At 41.5% G+C, this 22,556-nt stretch overlaps 1 protein-coding gene across 3 annotated transcripts in view; it reads right to left on the bottom strand.

The window, feature by feature from the left end:
• LOC104603847 (Calcineurin-like metallo-phosphoesterase superfamily protein) overlaps window positions 1–22,556 on the bottom strand; it is a 57,601-nt gene that overhangs the window by 17,945 nt on the left and 17,100 nt on the right. For all 3 annotated transcript variants that reach the window (XM_010268009.3, XM_010268011.3, XM_010268010.3), the window contains 4 exons: window positions 14,629–14,856; window positions 14,341–14,462; window positions 14,020–14,080; window positions 13,486–13,626 (listed from right to left, as the gene is read on the bottom strand). In XM_010268009.3, coding sequence (XP_010266311.1) covers window positions 13,486–13,626; window positions 14,020–14,080; window positions 14,341–14,462; window positions 14,629–14,856 — 552 coding nt within the window. The remainder of the gene's footprint in view (window positions 1–13,485; window positions 13,627–14,019; window positions 14,081–14,340; window positions 14,463–14,628; window positions 14,857–22,556) is intronic.

The following is a 22,556-nucleotide window of genomic DNA, read 5'->3' as shown; positions in this document are numbered from 1 at the left end:
ATATGGGTCATCCAAGGTGGCAGAAGTAGAGACCCGTCTACTTGCGAGGGACGAAATTCTTAGATTGCTTAAGTTCAACTTGATAAAAGCCCAAGAGCGAATGAAGGCCCGCTATGACACTCACCACCGCCCATTAGAATTTCAGGTGGGTGACTTTGTTTACCTTAAGCTCCAACCTTACCGCCAGATCTCGGTAGTAAGACAGGCTTGGCACAAGGTAGCACCCAGGTATTATGGGCCTTATAAGGTTCTGGAGAGAATGGGCCTTGTTGCTTATCGGTTGGACCTCCCTGCAACCTCAAAGCTTCATCCAGTGTTGCACATCTCACTTCTTAAGAAGGCGGTGGGAAATCATACACCTGTCTCATCCAACTTACCCCAATTCACTGAAGAAGGGGACATTGACACGGAGCCTATCAGAGATGTGGATTTCCGCTGGGTTCGACGAGGTGGTCAGGTTGTGCCAGAAGCCAAGGTAGAATGGGCTAGGCTTCCTCCAGATGACACCACTTGGGAACCTTATCTAAGGCTAAACAAGAGGTTTCCAAACCTAGACCTTGAGGGCAAGGTCAATGCTAAGGGGGGAGGAATTGTTGGAACCCAAACACTCCCTCCGAACCCAACTATAGGAGTGGAGCAGGCCACCACCGAATAGCATTTCACTAGAAGACAGAGAGGCTAGTGTGACACGCGGCAGAGCCTCCCAGAGTTAGTTTGATGAGTTACCGCTCACCTCGGAAGCCCCTTCAAGGGTGGCTTAACCTCCTGAAACAGAAGATGAAGGAAGAGAAGAGAGGGGAAGGTAGGAAGAAGAATGACTCAAAGAGAGAGAGGTAAAGAGATATTCATTCACACTGTTTATTATATGATCAGGGCCTTATATAGCTGGCCTACATGTGTGCAATCATGGAGAGAATATCTTCTGGTGGCAGTGTAACCAACTCTGGAAGGTTCTGAGTGTAACTAACTCTGGAGGCTCTGTCGCGTGTCATACTACCCTTTCTGTCTTTTGGTGAAACGCTGATTGGTGGTGGTCTGCTCCACTCCCATAGTTGGGTTCGGAGGGAGTGTTTGGGTTCCAACAATTCCTCCCCCCTTAGCATTGACCTTGGCCTCAAGGTCTAGGTTCGGAAACCTCTCATTCAGCCTTAGATAAGGTTCCCAAGTGGCGTCATCTAGAGGAAGCCCAGCCCATTCTACCTTGGCTTCCAGCACAACCTGACCACCTCGTCGAACCCAACGGAAATCCACAATTCTGATAGGCTCTGTGTCAATGTCCCCTTCTTCAGTGAATTGGGGTAAGTTGGAAGAGACAGGAGTATGGTTTCCCACCACCTTCTTAAGAAGTGAGATGTGCAACACCTGATTAAGTTTTAAGGTTGCAGGGAGGTCCAACCGGTAAGCAACAAGGCCAACTCTTTCCAGAACCTTATAAGGCCCATAATACCTGGGCGCTAGCTTGCGCCAAGCCCGTCTTACTACTGAGATCTGGCGGTAAGCTTGAAGCTTAAGGTAAACAAGGTCACCCACCCGAAATTCTAGTGGGTAGTGGTGAGAGTCATAGCGGGCCTTCATTCGCTCTTGGGCTTTTGTCAAGTTGGACTTAAGCAATCTAAGAATCTCGTCTCTCGCAAGTAGACGGGTCTCTACTTCTGCCACCTTGGATGACCCATATTCATAAGGTAATATGGAAGGGGGTTCTCTGCCATATAGAGCTTTGAAGGGTGTCATTCCAGCAGTCGACTGATAAGTCGAATTGTACCAGTATTCTGCCCACGGAAGCCAGTGAGCCCACTGTCGAGGCTTCTCCCCTTTGAAGTATCTAAGGTAGGCTTCCAAGCATCGATTAAGAATTTCAGTTTGTCCATCAGTCTGCGGGTGATAACTTGTGGAGGGGTGCAGTTGGGTTCCTTGCAACCGAAAGTATTCCTTCCATAATGAACTTAGGAAGGCAAGGTCACGGTCTGAGACAATGGATCTTGGGGTTCCATGCAGTTTGGTGATGTCCCATATGAAGATGTCAACCACCATCGTTGCGGTGTAAGGGTGAGGTAATGCAGAGAAATGGCTGTACTTGGTGAGACGGTCAACCACTACCATGATAACCTCCTTTCCTACAGAACAAGGAAGACCCGTGATGAAGTCCATGGAGAGGTCTTCCTACACTTGCTCTGGAATCTTGAGGGGTTGTAGAAGGCCAACGGGAGACTGAGGAGTATTTCTGCTGTTGGTAGATTTGGCATTCGGATACATAGTGCAATACATCCTTACGCATTCCTACCCAATGATAGTGGTTGTTGAGCCTCTTTAGGGTCCATAGCACCCCCTGAGTATCCCCCCAACGCGGAGTCATGAAACAACCTTAGCAGTTCAGCTTTGTGGGCTGAATTCTGGGCAACAACAAACCGACCCCTAAAGAAAAGATCAGGCCCCATAATTTGGTAACCCGCAACTTGGGAAGGGTCACGACTCCACTTATCTCTAATGTCCTGCAGCCGCGGATCAGACCTGACTTCTTGCCGTATAGCTTCAAACAAGGGAAAACTGGGCTGAGAGCAGGTCAGATGGGCTAACTCTTCCACTCGTGACAAGGCATCAGCTACTCTGTTTGCGGGCCCAGACTTATATTCTATGAGGTAGTCAAAGCCCATCAGTTTACTAAGCCATTTTTGCTGCTTCGGGGTGTGCACCCTTTCCTCTGCTATGTACTTCAAACTTCGTTGGTCTGTCCTTATAACAAATTGGCGTCCCAATAGGTATGCACGCCACTTTTGCACTGCCATTACCACAATCATCATTTCTTTGACATAAGTGGACTGACTTTGGTGAGCTGCTGAGAGAGCCTTGCTGAAATAAGCAATGGGTTGCCCTTTCTGCAGCAAGACGGCCCCTACCCCTACACCAGATGCATCACATTCTATTTCAAAGGGATGAGACTAGAGGGCTAGAAACTGCTATCTCCAAGTCTTCAAAAGCCCGATGGGCATCATCAGCCCAACCGAAGGAATCCTTCTTTAATAGACGCGTTAGAGGGGCGGCCATAAGCCCATACCCCTTAATGAAGCGCCTATAATATCCGGTAAGCCCAAGAAAACCCCTTAGATCCTTTACAGTAGTGGGCTTGGGCCACTTCTAGATGGCGTCTACCTTTTTTGGGTCTTCCATGACCCGCCCGGCTGCAACCACATGGCCTAAGTATTGAATTTGTCCTTGTCAAAGGAACACTTTGTCATTTTGGCATGTAACTGGTGCCCCCTTAGAGTTGTGAGGGTGAGTTTCAGATGTTCCATATGTGTGTCCCAATCCCTACTATATACCAAAATGTCATCGAAAAACACCGGAATAAATCGCCTTAGGAATGGCCTGAAGATGTCATTCATGAGGGCCTAAAAGTGGAGGGGGCGTTGGTGAGTCCAAAAGGCATAACCAAAAACTCATAATGGCCATCGTGGGTCCTAAAGGCCATCTTGTGGATGTCAGCCTGGTGGACCCGAATCTGATGATACCCGGACCGTAGGTCTAATTTGGAGAACACTCGTGCCTCTCCTAACTCGTCGAGCAGTTCATCAATGAGGGGTATAGGAAACTTGTCCTTCACTGTAATCTGATTCAAGGCCCGGTAATCTACGCAAAAGCGCCAACTACCATCCTTCTTCTTCACTAGGAGTACAGGGGATGAAAAAGGGCTGGTGTTGGTCTGTATATACCCTTTTTCCAATATCTCTCTCACTGCCTTCTCAATTTCCAGCTTCTAGAAGTAAGGGTATCTATATGGCCTCACATTGGCTGGTTTAGAACCTAGTAAGAGAGGTAGGGTGGAGGTAATTGGTTCGGCTCCTTGAATACATCACCAAACTGATCGAGTATCAATCGTAAGGCCTCGTGTTGGGCTTCCGTGGGGTGGACACAGCCCTGGTTGTCCAAAATTGGGACTGTGGGCCGAATGCCTAAGTGCATAAATAAGGGTTGTCCAGCATCCTTGGAGGACCGTATCATGGAGACTAAAGTGTCACCTTGGGGACTAGGGGGCTGCACCCCTTGTAAATGACAAGTCTGGCCATCCTGGTGAAAATCCATTGTCATTTTGGCCCAATCACAAAGTGCAAGACCTAGGCCACGCAACCAATGAACCCCCAAAATAATATCAGCCCCCGAGAAATCCAATGAGTGGAGATCCACTATGAAATTATGGCCCTATATGAAGATCTTTTCCTTCTTACATACACCATTACATGACATCTGACTCCCATTAGCCACATGGATCGAAAAGAGAGAAGTGGGTTGTATAGTCATACCTAGTTGCTTTGCCAAACGACAAGTGATGAAATTCAGGGTAGAGCCATTATCAATCAAAATCGTCATGGTCCGGCCAACCAATCTTCCTTCTACTTGCATGGACTGAAGAGAGTTGAGGCCCATGAGAGCGTGTAAGGAGATCTCGGCCCCGTCAGGTTCTGGTCCGTCTGGGATCAGTTCACAGTCATTTAAGTGCTCTGGTTCTATCCCTTCCAGCTCTTCCTCTGTCTGTAGGAGAAACACCCGTTGGACCCAGCATTTATGGCCCGTTCCAAACTTGTCATCATAGTTATAACGAAGGCCTTTTTCACGTCGGGCCTGCATCTTAGCCCATGAGAGATGTTTGAAGGGCATAGTGGGCCTGGGCAAGATGGGCTTCTGATGATCCCAACCTGTTTCATGGGTTGTTGATCGATCCGTGGGGAAGTCCTCACATTCGGGTAGGTCGACTTGCTGGCTCTGCGTAGGTTGTCTATTTTTTCTTCTTGCAGGCGAGCCAATCCCACCGTAGCCATGACTGTCGCCGAACGGAGAGCCCTCACCACTAGGCTGATATCCTCTCTAAGGCCTCCCACAAAACATCCCACTAAGGCCTTCTCCGGCCAGCCATGTACCCTAGTCGCCTTTCGCTCGAACTCGAGCTAGTATTCTGCTACCGTCCCAGTCTGCTTCAACTGAGTGATAAGTTCGTCGTAGTCCACGAACGTCGTCGGTCCAAAACGGATGCACAGAGCTTCAGCGAACTCTACCCAAGTTACCTGGGGATGATTTTGGCGATACCACTGGAGCCATAGAATTGCGTCCCCTTCTAGATGAATGGAAGCGATGGAGACACGCTGGTGTGCGGGTGTTTCGTGGTATTCGAAAAATCTTTCTGCTCTGAAGATCCAAGGAATGGGATCTCCACCAGAATAGTTGGAAAAGTTGATCTTAGTGACTTTTCCGGTGGGGTAATACCCTGTTCTTTGGCTGCTAGAAGCAGAGGCTTCCGCTCCTATTGGGTGACTGGTCTCGCCGGATTGTTGCTGAGAGGCGAAGCTTGAGACGACCACTTTGAGTTCCCTGAGTTCGTTCAACACCTGGTGGAATCCAACCTCAAGCTGGTCGACCCTATCATCCATGGTAGAGGAACGTGTCTGTGGCATCGTGAAGCCTGCGATTTTGATAGCCTGGCTCTGATACCAATTGATGAGTTACCACTCACCTCGGAAGCCCCTTCGAGGGTGGCTTAACCTCCTGAAACAGAAGATGAAGGGAGAGAAGAGAGGGGAAGGTAGGAAGAAGAATGACTGAGAGAGAGAGAGAGGTAAAGAGATATTCATTCACACTATTTATTATATGATCAGGGCCTTATATAGCTGGCCTACATGTGTGCAATCATGGAGAGAATATCTTCTGGTGGCAGTGTAACTAACTCTAGAAGGTTCTGAGTGTAACTAACTCTGGAGGCTCTGCCGCATGCCATACTACCCTTTTTGTCTTCTAATCAAATGTTGATTGGTGGTGGTCTGTTCCACTCCCATAGTTGGGTTCAGAGGGAGTGTTTGGGTTCCAACATAGTTACACTCAGAGCCTTCCAGAGTTAGTTACACTGCCACCAGAAGATATTCTCTCCATGATTGCACACATGTAGGCTAGCTATATAAGGCCCTGATCATGTAATAAGTGGCGTGAATGAATATCTCTTTTATCTCTCTCTCTCTCTGAGCCATTTTCTTCCTACCCTTCTCCTCTCCCCTTCATCTTCTGTTTCAGAAGGTTAAGCCACCCTCGAAGGGGCTTCCGAGGTGAGCGGTAACTCATCACACCATGTCTTTAGAAGCCTGTTTGAAGCATCTGAACTCATTCCTCAGTTGCCAACTAATTCATTTCCCTGTCTTCAACCAGTTCACCACAGTTTTTGAGTCCCCTTCAACAATCAGCTTCTCAATCCCCATTTCTTTAGCTTTCTCAACTCCAAACACTGCAGCCTTCATTTCAGAAGTCACCACATCACCATGCTGAATAGGACCTGAGAACATGGCAACCAAATTTTCATTCTCATCCCTAATCAGACCGTCAATGCCCACTGGCCCCAGATTTCCCAAACAGCTTCCAGCAAAATTGAGTTTCTTCCACCCAGCATCCGGAGGGGACCAGGATTCAATTACAATAGATTTTCTAGATGCAGTGTTTGCAATTGTTCCCCATGATCTGAAAAAGTCTTCTATCTTAAAATCAGCAAACAATTTTAGCGTTTTCACCCAATGTGCCACCCTTAGAGTTATCACTTCAATCACAGTTTCTTTACTCCTCTCTTTGTTATCAAATATCCTCAGATTTCTTTCTTCCCAAATTGTCCATGCTATAGCTGCCCTAGTGCATCTTCCCATGAATCTGCCTCTCCTTTTAGAACACCTGAATAAGTGAGAGTTTAAGAAGGATTCCAGATTAGTAGTAGTCCAGCTGCAACCAAACAAAGAGGAAAACCACTCCCAAATGAAGTTAGCAAAAGGATAGGAAATTAAAAGATGAAAGGCAGTCTCACCGTGCAGCTTACATAAGGAGCACCGATTTGTAGACAAGCACCAAGTTGGTCTTTTTCTCTGAAGCAGATCACAGGTATTGATGGAATCATGGAACACTTCCCAACAGAACGCGCTGACTTTAGGAGGGATGGGGCGAGTCCAAATCTCCTTGACAGGGAAAGAAGGGGAGGAATCAGAAGCAACTAGAGAGTTAAAGAAGGATTTGCAAGAGAAAGACCATGACTGATTAAGTGCCCAAACTCTAGAGTCTGAACCACTGTCCCCCAAGATCACAGAGTTCAGAAAATTAACCAAAGTAGAGACACTAGAGAGACAAACAAGAGGAGAAAGTTTGGTGTGAGGAACAAAGAAGATGAATGAAGGTAGGAGTTGAAGTGTTCCTCCTCCAGCTCTTCACCATGATATTCTTGCAACCTCCTCTACAGTATAGGATGTAGAGATACTTGATGTAATGTTGTTCTATGGTCCCTGTTGTACCATAGCATTTTTTTTCTTTCTTCTCTTTCAGCCCTCCAAGGGCCTCTTTGTAATTATTCCTTTTTTATCTTTAGCCCTTCAAGGGCCTGTTTGTAAATACTTATAACTAATAAGATATATAGGCTCTTTGGGGGTGGGGGTCGAATATACTGTTTGACACCCCTGAAACTCTTGGTGTTCTCTCAACCTAGAAGATTGGCATGGTATCAGAGCAGGCCATATCCTTTAGCTGCTGATTGATTTGAGTTTTGGGGTGATTAGTAGACTGTTTAAGGAGTATTTCAATCACTCTCAAACCCTACTTGAAGTTTTTTAAGTGCTGCTGTGATCAGACGAAGCTGATATCATTTTTCCTGGAAAAGACACCCAGCAGGTCAGATTTTCTTCTTTTTTTTTAAATCGGCTGATTCCATCAGCCTAGAACTTTGTAGTTGGTGTGCCCAGGCCTTCTTTATCTGTTCATCATTCTTCTTTGAAGTTTGGATCAGTTTTGATAGGGTTTCAATCCCAGCTTGTTGCTGACAGTCCTGAAACTTACCATTTTAGGATTGAAATTGATACAGCCCTCTTTTTGAGATTTCTGCAGCAAAGTCTCAATTTCCTTTGGTGGAGTATTATTTCAATATTGTTGTGTAGTTGCTACTGATTTTATTTGGGTGATTAATCACCAGTTTCTTGGACTGTTACCCTTTATTGAAATCTGCTATCTTTTTTTGGGCTTCCAAAATGTCTGAGAAGGCTGATATCATTCCCATAAAGTTTGATGGAACTAATACAGCATGTGGAAGTTCCATTTTGACTTCTTTGTTGAAGGAAAAGGCCTAGAAGGATATTTGGATGGGAAGATTACTAAGCCCGATGAAACTGGTATCAAAGGATATGCACAATGGAAGTTGGATAATGGGAAATTAGTCTCTTGGATACTCAGTTCAATTGTTTCTCACATTGCTGTACCCATGAGAAGGATGCGTACAGCTTATGAGAAGTATGCATAGTTAAAGAAAGTGTACCATCAACCCAGCATGTCCAGACAGTATCAGATTGAACCTGAAATCTTTTCCCATTGTCAGGGAGATAAGAAAATTCAGGAATATTATGCCGGTTTTATTGACTTGTGGGAAGAGTATGAACTTGCCAATACAGATTCTTCAGATCCCATAGAATGTGTCAAGTATCTCTAGCAACACTTTGAGAAAAGAAAAGTGAATCAGTTCCTTATGAGACTTAGGCCCGAATATGAGATTATCAGGTCCAACACTTTGGACACGTTGCTTCTCATTGTAAGAAGAATGTTTGCACCTACTGTAAGCAGCATGGTCACATTATCCTAGACTGTCCAATTAGACCATCTAAAGGTGCACAAAAGAAAGACCAACCACATGCATATCAAGTGACTGAGGGCCAAGCCACTGATGCTTCCTCTTCCAAGGGTGATTCTTCTACCAGGGGTGAATCTCCTGCATCTCCTACATCTATGGATGAAATTCGGCAACCGGTATCATTTGCTATTTCCTCCGCTTTTTCTGCCATTGGCTTGTCTGGTGAGTTTTCTGGTTACTTTCTTCTCACTCTCATATTTGGACCATTGATTCTAGAGCAACTAATCATATGAGAAGAGCTTATTTGGAACCCCCAGATAGCATTCCTAAATCCCATCATAGACATATCATTACTGCCAATGGTGTAAAACTGAATATCATTGGTAGCAATGACATTTCCCTTAAGCTATCATCTACTGCCTCTTTTCCTCTTACCAAAACCTTTCTTGTACCTAAATCTTACTGCTAATCTGATTTTTGTCGGTCAGCTTGTTGATGAAGGATATATACTTACTTTTTCTCATGATGGTTGTTTGATTTAGGACCGGTACACTGGGAAGGTGAAAGGGAAGGGGCGTAGGCTAGGCCGTTTATTTGCATTGGAGTTCGAGAATCCCAAAGAACCAGCATCTTCAGCATATCTTAGCTCATTTCCTTCTGAATCTATTGTTGGACAAAGGAATAATGTTTGGGATTTATGGCATAAACATTTGAGACATCACTCATTTTGAAAAGTTGAAATTTTTGTTTGACTCTGGTTCTATTAAAAATAAAATTCCATTTTTAAGTACTTTTGATATCTCATGTGTTTCTTGTTGCTTAAGTAAAAGTAGCACTCTACCCTTTTCTCACACATCTAAGCATGCCACCTCACCATTTGAGATCATTCATAGTGATGCTTGGACTTCACCTATTATTTCTTGACTTGGATACAAGTACTTTGTCTTGTTTATTGATGATTGCACTAGGTATACATGGATTTATTTTCTGAGACATAAATCTAAAGTATATCCTACATTTCAGCTTTTCCATACTATGATACGAGTCTGGTTTCAGTCTCATATACGTATTCTCCATTCAGATTCATGGGGAAAATACACTGATGGAGACTTCTTAACCTACTTGAGAAGTCATGGGATACAAGTTCAATGAAGGTGTCCAGATACACCTCAACAGAATGGAGTGGTAGAGCACAAGAATGGTCATGTGCTCTGTGTTGTGAGAACCCTACTACAAGAATCTCATGCACCTTCTTCCTTTGGGTGGAAGCTGCCAGTATTGTTGTTTTCTTGATTAACTATGTTCCCTCATTAGTTCTAGCTAATATATCCCCTTTCCAGAAACTATTTGGTCGTTCACCAGACTTATCTAGCCTCCATGTTTTTGGGCGTCTTTGCTTTGTTCGTCTTCCTCTTCGTGAACGTTCTAAGTTAATTGCTCAGTTAATTATGTGTGCCATTGTGGGATATAGTCCAGATCACTAAGGATTTCTTTGTTATGATCCCTCTGCTCGTCGTATTCGTGTTTCTCGAAATGTTGTTTTCCTTGAGCATCTTTCCTTTTTTGCTATTGTTGCAAAGTTATCTGCTCCATCTGGTTCTGTCTTGCAGAATTTTGACTTATAGGATGCTTCTCCTCCTACTGGTGTGAAGGATTTTCTTGTCTTCTCTCGCGGAAGATTATGTGCCCCAGATCCTATGCCTCCAACTTCACTTCCTCCTAGCCCAAATCCTCCTCCCACTAATGCTCTTGTAAGTGATGTTCCTTCAGATTCTCTTCCTTTCACATATCTTCGTCGTTCCCCTCGTATTTCTCAACCCCCTGACCACTATGGCTTTCTTTCAAACCATAGCTCTTTTTCTGTTGTGTTATCTATCATAGAGATTCCCCGCTCATATAAGCAGGCCATTACTAGTCCTCATTGGAGAGATGCAATGGATGCAGAAATTCATGCCTTACAAGAGAATGACACTTGGGATTTGGTAGTCCCTCCCTCAGATGCTCCGATTATTGGAAATCGTTGGATTTACACAGTTAAGTTGAAGTCAGATGACTCGTTGGACCGGTACAAAGCTAGGCTTGTTGCTCAGGGATACACCCAAGAGTATGGCATTGACTATGAAGAGACATTTGCTCCTATTACCAAGATTACTACAGCCTATATCTTCTTAGCTTTATCTGCTACACATTCATGGGCCATACATCAGGTAGATGTGAAGAATGCTTTTCTTCATGACGATTTGAAGGAGACAGTATACATGAAGCTTCCTCCTGGATACAGTTATGATCCCTCAACTCTCTTGTTTGTTGGTTAAAGAAATCCTTATATGGTCTCAAACAAGCTCCCCGTGCTTGGTTTAAGAAATTTCGAGATGTTGTTGTGGTTGTTGGCTACAATCAGAGTGCCTCTGATTATTCTCTTTTCATCTGTCAAAGACCTCAAGGCATTACCATCTTGTTGTTGTATGTAGATGATATGTTATTGACAGGGGATGACGAGGTTGGAATCCAAGAACTTAAGTCTCTTCTCCACAGTTCCTTCCATATGAAAGACTTGGGTTCCTTTACTTATTTCTTGGGGCTAGAAGTACATCGTAACAACCGTGGTTACTTTGTTTGTCAACACAAATATTCATGTGACCTTATTAAGCTTGCTGGTCTTACAGACACCAAACAGGTTGATACACCTTTGGAACTCAATGTCAAGATGTCTAAATCTGATAGGGCCTTGCTTCCTAATGCTACTCTATATCAACAATTGGTTGGGTCTCTCATCTATCTCAACATGACTCGTCCGAACATTTCCCATGCAATTCAGGTAGTTAGTCAGTTCGTTTCAGCCCCACATGACTGTTGTCCACCGGATTATCCGTTACGTTCGTGGCACTCTGTCTCAAGGACTGTTCTTTTCTTTTTCATCTCCTCTTCAGTTGAGAGCTTATGCTGATGCAGATTGGGCAGGTTGTCCTAACACTAGATGGTCTACTACCAGATGGTGTGTTTTTTTGGTAGACTCCCTTATCTCCTAGAAATGTAAGAAATAACAGACAGTTTCTAAGTCATCTACAGAAGCTAAATACAAGGCTATGTCATCAGTATTCAATGAGATTGTTTGGCTTCAATCTCTCCTTGCTGATCTTGGTATTCACCTCCCTATGCCTATTCCTCTCTATGCTGACAACACTAGTGCTATCAATGTTGCATCTAATCCAATGTTTCATGAGAGAACCAAACACATTGAGGTGGACTGTCACTTCATCAGGGATCTTTTTCTTATTGGCTCTATTTCCCTTCCTCGTATAGCTTCCAACTTACAGATTGTTGACATTCTCACGAAGCCTAGTTTGTGGGGGAGTGTAGAGATACTTGATGCAATGTTGTTCTATGGTCCCTGTTGTACCATAGCATTATTTTTCTTTCTTATCTTTCAGCCCTCCAAGGGCCTCTTTGTAATTATTCCTTTTTTATCTTTAGCCCTTCAAGGGCCTCTTTGTATATACTTATACTAATAAGATATATAGGCTCTTTTGGGGGTGGGGGTTGGGTATACTGTTTGACACCCCTGAAACTCTTGGTGTTCTCTCAACCTAGAAGATTGACATAGGAGGGCTATGTTTTTCCTTCTTTATACTTCTCTCATCCTTCATTTCTTTATGCTTTTTTTCTTTTCCTCCTTGTCTCAAAATTAATCTCATGTAAGAGAAATGAAGATCTCCAGCCTTGTTCATGAAACTTGACTGATTATAGCACCCTAAACAATATTTATTTAACACTTTGTATAGGGTATATAGCCATCTATAACCTTGTTCAAGAAACATGGCTGAGGGAAAAATAATTGTATTATTTTCGGGGCCGATTGGATTGGGTGACTCTTTATGAGCAGAAGTTTTGGCACTAACAGCGGGAGTACAAGGAGCAAGAATTTGGATCTGAGGAAGCTAACCATTGAAGGAGATTCCCAACTAGTAGTGGGCTGGATACAAAGTGAGGAGAAAAAATGTGGGGCTACAAAAATGAAAGGAAGAAATTCAGATGGCTAACAAAAGACATGGATGTGAGTTACAATAAGTTAAAAGAAGTGCTAACTCCTTGGTAGATTCTTAAGCTAAATAAGGGATGGGGAGAGATCAATTGTTTTGGACTCAACTGTAAGATAAAGAAAACTTTTCTTGGGGAGAGATAAGAGGGTTTATCTCTCACTGTCAGTTTGTTCGTATTGTAATCACTATTCCTGATTCTCTTAATGAAACTTGCAGTTACTGATAAGAAAAGGTTCCTAGAACCATACTAATTCATAAAAACTCCTTCAAATCTTGATTCTATGTAGGGGAAAAGATTATGTATAACATTGTTTTATGAAACCTGGCTGATTGTGGTCCCTATTTAATTGTTATATAAAAAAAGTTATCTATTTATTTTTCAGGTTTCTCTCAAAACTAAAGAGGGAATATACACCAGAGTTTCCAAAAAAAATCTGAAGTTAAGTTCTACTTAGTTTATTCTATCCATTTATACTTCCAAATCATAATTCAAAGGTTTTCTCTACCTATAGCAGATGTATAATTAAAGGAATATTTATGTGATACCTAAACGTGACTTACCCAAATACAAAAAAAAAAAAGTCATTAATCTATTTAGGTGAATTATATTATGTGAGAAATCCTACCAAATACTAAAAAGCCCATTTCATAATCTTGTTTCCTACTTTGACAAATTCTTGACCTTGTTCAGTAAGAAAATAAAATAGAAGTCACTAACTTGAAGAATTTAACAACTAAAATCCTTGGCATTGCTACAATTACATACACTGCAATTTTTTCAACAAAGAATCTTATAATAGCAAAACATCAATACCCTTAAAATACCTGAATAGAAGATCCAATAATGGTAAATGTTGATGTAGGGTCATTCAACTCTTTCTCTAACCATGCCCATTGAGAACTGCCCAAAATGCTTCCATCACTGAATAGTGGGTCTCTATGGTATCTGGTATCCAAGAGAATAACCTGAAGACGCATATTATTTACATTTCCTCAAGACACCCTTGTATGTACGACAATATCTATTGCCAATATGGTTTGCTAGTTCAATTGGACAACAAACTCTTTGTAGTCCTGTGCATTTGTGGGAATCCGGTGGTAGGCCTAATAAGTTGCAAGATGGAGGCATCTCAGCCAAGATGGTTTATTCTTGTGCATTGAAATACACCTATTGCCCGAATAAGCAGTAAGGAGTGACTTGATAAAAGGTGAGAGTTCAACAGAACTTTTTCTTTTGCCAAGAAAAAAAAGGACATGGCCATTTATAGGGTGAAATGGTTAAACAGGACTTGCATGTCCAACTCCAAATAATGGTTAAAGTAAAAAATCGAAAAATTAAAAAACTGTCCACTTTCACACCTTGATATTTTTATCCTTGGGGCCAAATGTATATGAGGCATACACACCAGCCTGTTTACGCCTGCGATAAAGAAAACATCATGAGAAGTACAACTGCATAAAGCCTTGCTTTTTATGGACTGCTTTTATGTCTCACCCTCACAGACTTTCATTAAATTTTTTCAATTTCAAAGTTCTCATCATATTTAACAAAGTGTATAGTGTAGAACAATTCAAAATATGTATGGTTGTGAAGCTTATGTTGATCATTTCATGGTAACTACAAGTCATTTTTATTAAAATTGACCACTTCATAGTAACTAAAGAAAGAATGAGCCCCACCTTGGGCTATCTTGGGGTTCATCTAGGAAATCTAATAGAAGCCTTTGGTTAATTTCCTTTCTGCTAAATTCTTTCCCTGCATCATTTAATCCATAATCATGGTCATCCCATGTGCCAATTACCTGCAACATTGAAGCAATGGTGACTACCACAAAGAAAAGAAGTTAAAAATCCAAAAGAGATTAGTAAAATATAAATGAAAAACAATACAAACTATTTTCCATTAACATGAATTAACTAAATGAGCATGTACTTCTTGGATACATTCAAATTAACAAGATAGAGCACCTGAGTTTTCTCTCGTAGCTGAGAATATCCTGGATTGCTCTTAGCTTTCTTATATCTTATCTGCATTTCCTCCTCAGAGACTGGAACAAACCGTTGGACATTCTTCCATGGCCCAAATGTTCTTTCTTTCCCAAATAGTTTAAAGGGTCGCCTAATGTCTCCATATATATTATCCCCCATCCAAATAAAAATTTGGGGATCAAAGTCAATTATGGCTTTCCAAATGGGCTGCAAAAAAAAACTAAAATTGTTAGTGTTATGCATGTTATTCTACCTATCTGAACAAGAAAGAGAGCACAAGATTCAGGGGTGTCAATGGAATGAATCAACCTCCATCCCCAAAGAGCCCTATATATATTAATAATATGTACAACCAAAGTTCAAATTTTCGATATGATGCACCACGTGTCAGGCGTATCGTATCGTATCTTTTGGGTCCTGATACGCCTGTGTACAAGCGTTTCGGGACCCCACTCTTTTTTAATAAAAAATACCTCTATTTAACTCCCCAAAAACCAAGTTTTGAAAAAAAAACTATAAAAACATATTTCCGCATGCATCTAAGTACCGATACGCCTCTACCAGTACACAGAGGTGTACCGATATTTTGAACCTTGTGTGCAACTACAATAAAGCCCTTACAGAGCTGAAAGAAGAGAAAATGAAATAAAAGAATATATGTAAAAGCACAACAAGGACTATAGTATTACAATCCATCAAGACTCTCCACACTCCCCCTTAAACTGATGTGAAGACATAAGCATCACTTTGCTTACAAGAAAGACATGTTTGAGTCTCGTCATAGCCTTAGTAAAAAATACCAATTAATCTGCATATTTGAGGCTACATGTGGAAAAGAGATAGAATCAGCAAGAAACAAGTCTCTAAGAAGTGACAATCCACCTCAATGTGCTTAGTCCTCTCGTGAAAAACTGGATTAGATGCAATCTTGATAGCATTGATGTTGTTGGCATAAAGAGGAATAGGAGTAGGGAGATGAACACCAAGGTCTACAAATAGGAGTAGGGAGATGAACACCAAGATCTACAAAGAAGGTCTCTAATAAAGTGACAATCCACCTCAGTATGTTTAGTCCTCTCATGAAAGATAGGATTAGATGCGATCTTGATAGCGCTGGTGTTGTCGGCATACAGAGGAATAGGAGTGGGAAGAGGAATACCAAGATCCATGAAAAGAGACTTCAACCAAACAATCTCGCTACATGCAGAAGACATAGCTCTATGCTCGGCTTCAATAGAAGACTTAGAGACAGTTTGTTGTTTCTTGCACTTCCAGGAGATGAGAGAATCACCCATGAAGACGCACCACCCAGTAGTGGATCAGCGAGTGTCAGGACAACCAGCCCAATCAGCATCAGCATAAACCCTCAACTGTATGGATGATGAAGAAGAGAAAAACAGTCCCTGAGAGGTTGTGTCTCTAACATAATGGATGATGTGGCGAACAACAGTCATATGAGGTTGCCGCGGAGCAGAGACAAATTGACTGACGACCTGAACAGCATGTGAAATATCAGGCCTGGTCATAGTAAGATAGATCAAAGAGCCAGCAAGCTGACGGTACAAGGTAGCATCAGGAAGGATGAGGCCTTTGGATTTAGATAGCTTGACATTCAGCTCTAGGGAGGTATCAACATGTTTCTCATCAGTAATTCCAGCTAATTTGACGAGACTAGAGGCATAATTTTGTTAACAAATGAAATACCCTTGACTGCTATGATGAACCTCCAAACCCAAGAAGTAAGTAAGAGGACCCAGGTCCTTCATGTGAAAGGAGTTATGAAGTAAGGGCTTCAGCTTACAAATGTCATCATGATCATCCCCAATTAAAAGCATGTCATCAACATACAATAGGAGGATAGTGATACCCTGGGGTCTTCTCTTAACAAAGAGAGAGTAGTCAGAGGAACTCTTATTATACCCAGCTGCAACATCCTGGAAGCGCTCAAACCAAGCCCTAGGTGCTTGCTTCAGACCATATAGAGACTTCTCTAGGCGACAGACATGTGAAGGGTCACTGCAATATCCAGGCGGAGGTTTCATGTAGACTGTCCCCTTCAGTTCACCATGAAAAAAAGCATTCTTCACATAATTGGTAAATAGTCCAAGAATGAACAGCAAATATGGCCATAAGAGTTTGAACTGTGGTGATCTTAGCAACCGGGACAAATGTTTCTTCATAATCGATCCCATATTCTTGACTGCATCCTTAGCCAACTAACTGGGCCTTATATCGATCAAGGGAACCATCTGACTTTAGTTTGATCGTATAGACCCAACGGCTTCCAACAATAGAAGCATCTGGAGGAGTTGGCACAAGATCCCAAGTACCATTCTCGTGGAGGGCTTGAATTTCGGCATCCATGGCTTCTTTCCACTAAGAATTTCTAATTGCTTGCTGATAAGATCTAGGGTATTTGTGGAAGAAAGTACAACAGAAAAGGAACTATGGTTTGAAGGAAAACCATAGCAGTCAGGGGGTCGAGAAATACGGGTAGAACGACGAAGTGGAATAACTGAACTATTATCTGAAATAGGAGGATCTTGGGCCAAAGTATCACTTACAGGGGATATCGGAGATGGATGCTCTGGACTAGGTGAAAGGGGGGTTGTAGGCACAGGGACCGGGACACGTAGCCACTTGCAGGTGAAGACGAGAAAATCTCTCTCAGTCGAGGAAATAGTAGTATCATCTGAATCAAAGTCCTGCAAAACAGAGATGGAAGGAGCAGACAATCTAGCAACCCCAACAAAGGAGATATGTTCAAGAAACACAACATTCTGGGAAATCCGAATACAACCAATAGCAGGATCATAGCACAAAAATCCTTTGTGGTCAGGACTATATCCTACAAAGGCACACATAGCAAACTGAGCAGTTAATTTAGATCGTTCACGAATAGGAAGATGTACAAAACAAAGACAACCAAAAACATGAAGACTAGAGTAATCTGGGGGATGACCAAAAAGTTTTTGGAAGGGAGAAGTGTTGCCTAGAACAGAGGAGGGAAGAAAATTAATCAAATACACGGCTGTATTGGCTACTTCTACCCAAAACAAAGTTGAAGTATGAGATTCCTATAGTAATGTCCCCACAACACTAAGAATATGTCCATCCTTCTGTTCAGCCACACCATCCTATTGTGGAGTGTCTGGGCAGTTGTGTTGAGACTGAATTCCATAACTCCTCAAGTAAGCCTGAAAGTCTCCGTCTCTATATTCCCCCCCTGAATCTGAGCGGAGGATAGTCACATTGCACTTGAATCGATTTTGCGCCATAGTATGAAATAATTTAAATGTGCCAAAGACTTCTGATTTGTGCCGCAGAAAATAAATCCAAATATATCTAGTACAATCATCTATAAACAATACAAAATATTGGTATCCCAATCTTGAAGTAATAGAAGTAGACCAAACATCACTATGTATTATCTCAAAAGGTTTAGTGGCATGTTCAGATGTATGAAGAAAAGGTAAAACATGACTTTTACTCAAACAGCAGGCAGTGCAAGAAACATCAAAAGTATGAACAGGAGGAATTTTATTCTTAATCAAACCAGAGTCAAACAAAAATTTTAATTTTTGGGAATATGGATGACCCAACCGTTTATGCCATAAATCCCAAATATTATTTCTATAACTCAACAGAGAATCAGACAAAGAAGAACTAAGTAAAGCTGAGGATGCTCCTGATTGAGATTTCTTGAACTCCAACGCAAACAAACGGCCCAACCTACGCCCCTTCCCTTTCACCTTCCTAGTGTACCGATCCTATATCAAGCAACCATCATGAGAAAATGTGAGAACATTTCCTTCATCAACAAGTTGGCCAACAGAAATCAAATCGGTAGTAAGGTTGGGTACTAAGAGGGTTTTGGAGAGAATGAAGGATCTAGTTGGTAACAGTTTAAGGGACAAATTATTGCTACCAATGATGTCTAACTTTTCACCATTGGCAGTAATAATATGATTATGGTGAGTTTCAGTGGATGGATTTGGGTGATTGAAGTAGGCTCCTGTCATATGATTGGTGGCACCTGAATCTATAATCCAAGCATGTGAAGGGGAAGAACAATATGAAGAGGACTTACCAGACAAGCCAATAGCAGAGAAAGCAGAGGAAATAGCAGAAGATACCAATTGCTGAACATTTTCTTCATCCATGACACCTATTGAATCACCTTTCACTGAAGAATCACCCTTGGTGGATACAGTGTTTGTTGCTTGTCCATCTATTGCCTGATAGGCCCGGGGCTGAGTCTTTTTCTGAGAACCCTTAGCTGGTCAGACTGGACAGTCTGGAATGATGTGACCATGTTGCTTGCAATAGGTAAACACATTCTTCTTCTTACAGTGAGATTCAATGTGTCCAAAACCCTTACACTCATAGCACTGTGTTTTCGAGAAGTCCTTGGAGGTTGGCTTCTTACCCCCATGAGCAACAAAGGCTGTTTCAGCCCCAACTTCAGCCATCTTCCCATCAAACCCGGCTGCAGTGAGAAGTCTAGTCTCTTCCCTCAGAAGTTCCCCTAAAACATAATCCATATCTGGAAGTGTTCCCCTACTTAGAATGTTGGACCTGATTATCTCATATTCAGGTCTAAGTCTCATCAAGAACTGGGTCACCTTTCTCTTCTCAAAGTGTTTCTGAAGATATTTCACACACTCTGTTGGATTTGAGGGTTCAATGTGAACAATCTCATACTCAACCCATAAATCAAGACTAGAATAATATTCCTGTATCCTCCTATCTCCTTGGTTGTAGGAAAAATTTCTTATTCTATTTGATACTGTTTAGATACGTTGAACTGTTGATAAACTTTTTCCAGATACAAGTACATCTCATAGGTTGTTTCCATTATCCAACTTCCATTGTTGTAAAGCCTTGGCCTCGGTCTCAGCTAGTTTAGTGATTGTTCCATTCAGATATCCTTCTAAACCTTTCCCTTCAACACAAAAGTCAAAATGGAACTTCCACATCCCATAGTTCTGTCCATTCATCTTCACAGAAATGAAATCACCTGTCTAAAGCCATTACAACAAGAAAATAGCACAAAATAGGGTTCGGCTGAAGTTTAAAGGAACTAGACTGAAGTAAAACTTGATCAAAATGAGTGAAATAAGCTGTAATCGAATCCAAGAGAGTCAAAAAACTGAGAAAGAAACACCTTACTTTCACTGGAGATTGTTCAAGATCCAGTAGAAGAAGAAAACTGAACACACAGTCCAGAAAAGGAAAGTCTGGGCGCAGCCGCCTAGAAGAGAAGTCTAGATCTCTCTCAAAACTCCACAGATCTCAGTGAAACTTTCAGAGTATGTTGAGAAGGGCTAGGCAACAACTTTTAAATCTTGCTGCAAACAAATGTCAAACGAGAGAGATCCAATGAAATCTCTCTTTCTGGATGCGTAGAAAATAGAAAAATGGTTTCTAGAAAGATCAAAACAATCCAGGACCAATCGGCAGAGATGCAAGTTCTCAATGGATCAAGAAAACAAGGTGAACCAAAGAGAAAGAAGATCAAAGGGCAACCTGCTCTGATACCATGTGAACCGAATTGAGAGCAAGAAGAAAATAGAATTAAGGGTGCCAAGAATAGTCGACCCCCACCTCAAAGAGTCTCTTTTATATTAAGGAGATAAAAGATATGTACAGTTACAAGAATGCCCTTACAGGGCTGAAAGATAAAAAGAACAAATAAAATAATAAGAATACGATACTGTACAACAAGGACTATTCTAATAATGTACATCAAGGTATATCTTCACAATGTGAGACTAACAAGGGGTAGAAACAACTAAGAACTTGAACCACATGAGAAATGTTAGGATGAGTCATGGTAAGATAAATGAAAGACCCCACAAGTTGTTGATATAGAGTGGCATCAAGAAGTAAAGAGCCTTTGGACTTAGAAAACTTGACATTCAGCTCTAAAGGGGTATCAACTTGCCTGTCATTAGTAAGGCGAGCCAGTTTAACAAGATTAGAGGCATACGTGTGCTAAAAATGAAGTATCCCCAATCACTATGTTGGACTTCAAGTCCTAAGAAATAGGTAAGAGATCCTAAGTATTTCATCTAAAAAGAATTGTGGAGAAAAGACTTAAGTTCCTGAGTTCCTTCCTCATCATCTCCAAACAACATGTCATCAACATACAACAAGAGGATTGTGATATCTTTAAGTCTTCAATGGACAAAGACAGAGTGATAAAATAACTTTGACTATATCTAATAGCAATCACATCTAAAAATTTCTCAAACCAGGCCTAGGGAGCTTGTTTTAGGCGACATAAAGATTTCTTTAGATGGTAGACAAGAGGGAGATCACTATTGTACCCAAGAGGAGACTTCATATACACCGTCACTTTTAGTTGGCCATGAAAGAAGGCAATCTTCACATCTAGCTAATAAATGGACCAAAAGTGCACAACAAATAGAACCAAAAGAATATGGACTATAGTAATCTTCGCAACTGGGGAAAATATCTCTTCATAGTTAATACCACATTTTTGTGTGTAACCTTGAGCAAAAAGACTAGCTTTGTATCAATCTAGGAACCATTAGACTTCAATTTGATAGTTTAAACCCAATGGCTCCTAATAATAGAAGCATCTGAGGATCTAAGTACTAGGTTCCAAGTGCCACTCTCATCTAAAGCATGAATTTCTTCTTTCTGGTGTGGATTGTTAATGGCTTGTTGGTATGGCTGAGGAATATCCATGAAGGATAAGACAACAGATGATAAGCTATGGTTTGAAGGAAAACCATAACAATTAGGAGTAGAACAACAAAGAGAAGTAGTAGAAATAGAAATAGAATCTGAATAGGGGATATCTGAACAAGGAATTTCACTTACAAGAGCAGTGGTAGAATGGTGGTCTGAACCGAGAGGAAGGGGGGTCGTAGGCATAGGATATGGGACACGTAGTCATTTTCGAGAGAAGACAAGGAAATCCTTCACACCAACTAGAGGAGAGACATTCCATGAATCAAAGTTCTGCAAAACAAAAACAGATGGTGCAGAGGATCTAGCAACTCCAACAAAGAAAGGGATATGCTCAAGGAAAACAACATTGCAAGAAACATGAATCCTACAAGGAGATGGATCATAGTAAAGAAATCCCTTGTGGTCAGGACAATATCCCACAAAGGAACACATAATAGACCGTGCAGATAATTTAGAATGTTTACAAGAAGAAAGATGTACAAAACAAAGACATTCAAAAACATGAAGATTAGATAAGTCTAGAACAAGAATAGGCAAGGGGAATTCAAGAACAAAAACACCCTTCTCACCTCTCTCCCCTTATTTTGAAACCTCCAGATAATAAGAGGTATCCTCAAAGAAGGTAACATCCGTAGACACAAACTGAGAGCCAGAAAGAGGATCACAGCAACAATATCCCTTTTGATTTTGTACATAGCCGAAAAATATGCATTTGATAGCTTTAGGATCAAATTTAAAACGATGAGGTCCCAAAATCTGCACAAAACAAGTACACCCAAAGACTTTAAGAGGGATGGCAAACAAGTCTTTGTCAGGGTACAATAAGGTGAAAGGTTCTTTCATATTGAGAACACGGGAAGGAGCTCAATAACTGAGTAAGAATCATTTGATGAAAGGCATAAGTCAAGGTAGGAACCTCATCACGAGAGCGCATAAGATAAACCCAAGAGAAACTGGAATAATAATCAACAAACAACAAGAAGTACTTATGTCCCCCCATGGTAGTAATATGATATTGTTCCCAAATAGTATGCACAATTTCAAAAGGAATAATGCTTCTTTTATTACTCAAACTATAGATTGATCTACAATGGTTTGCAAGTTCACAACTCTCACACCTTAGATTGAACAATTGAGTTGATTCAAACAAACTAGGAAAAAGACTCCTCAAACACCCAAAAGAC

The sequence above is a fragment of the Nelumbo nucifera genome, chromosome 5 (genome assembly GCF_055504915.1).
Source record: "Nelumbo nucifera cultivar China Antique chromosome 5, China Antique-T2T, whole genome shotgun sequence".
NCBI lineage: Eukaryota > Viridiplantae > Streptophyta > Magnoliopsida > Proteales > Nelumbonaceae > Nelumbo > Nelumbo nucifera.
This window is presented reverse-complemented; position numbering and strand designations above follow the sequence as displayed.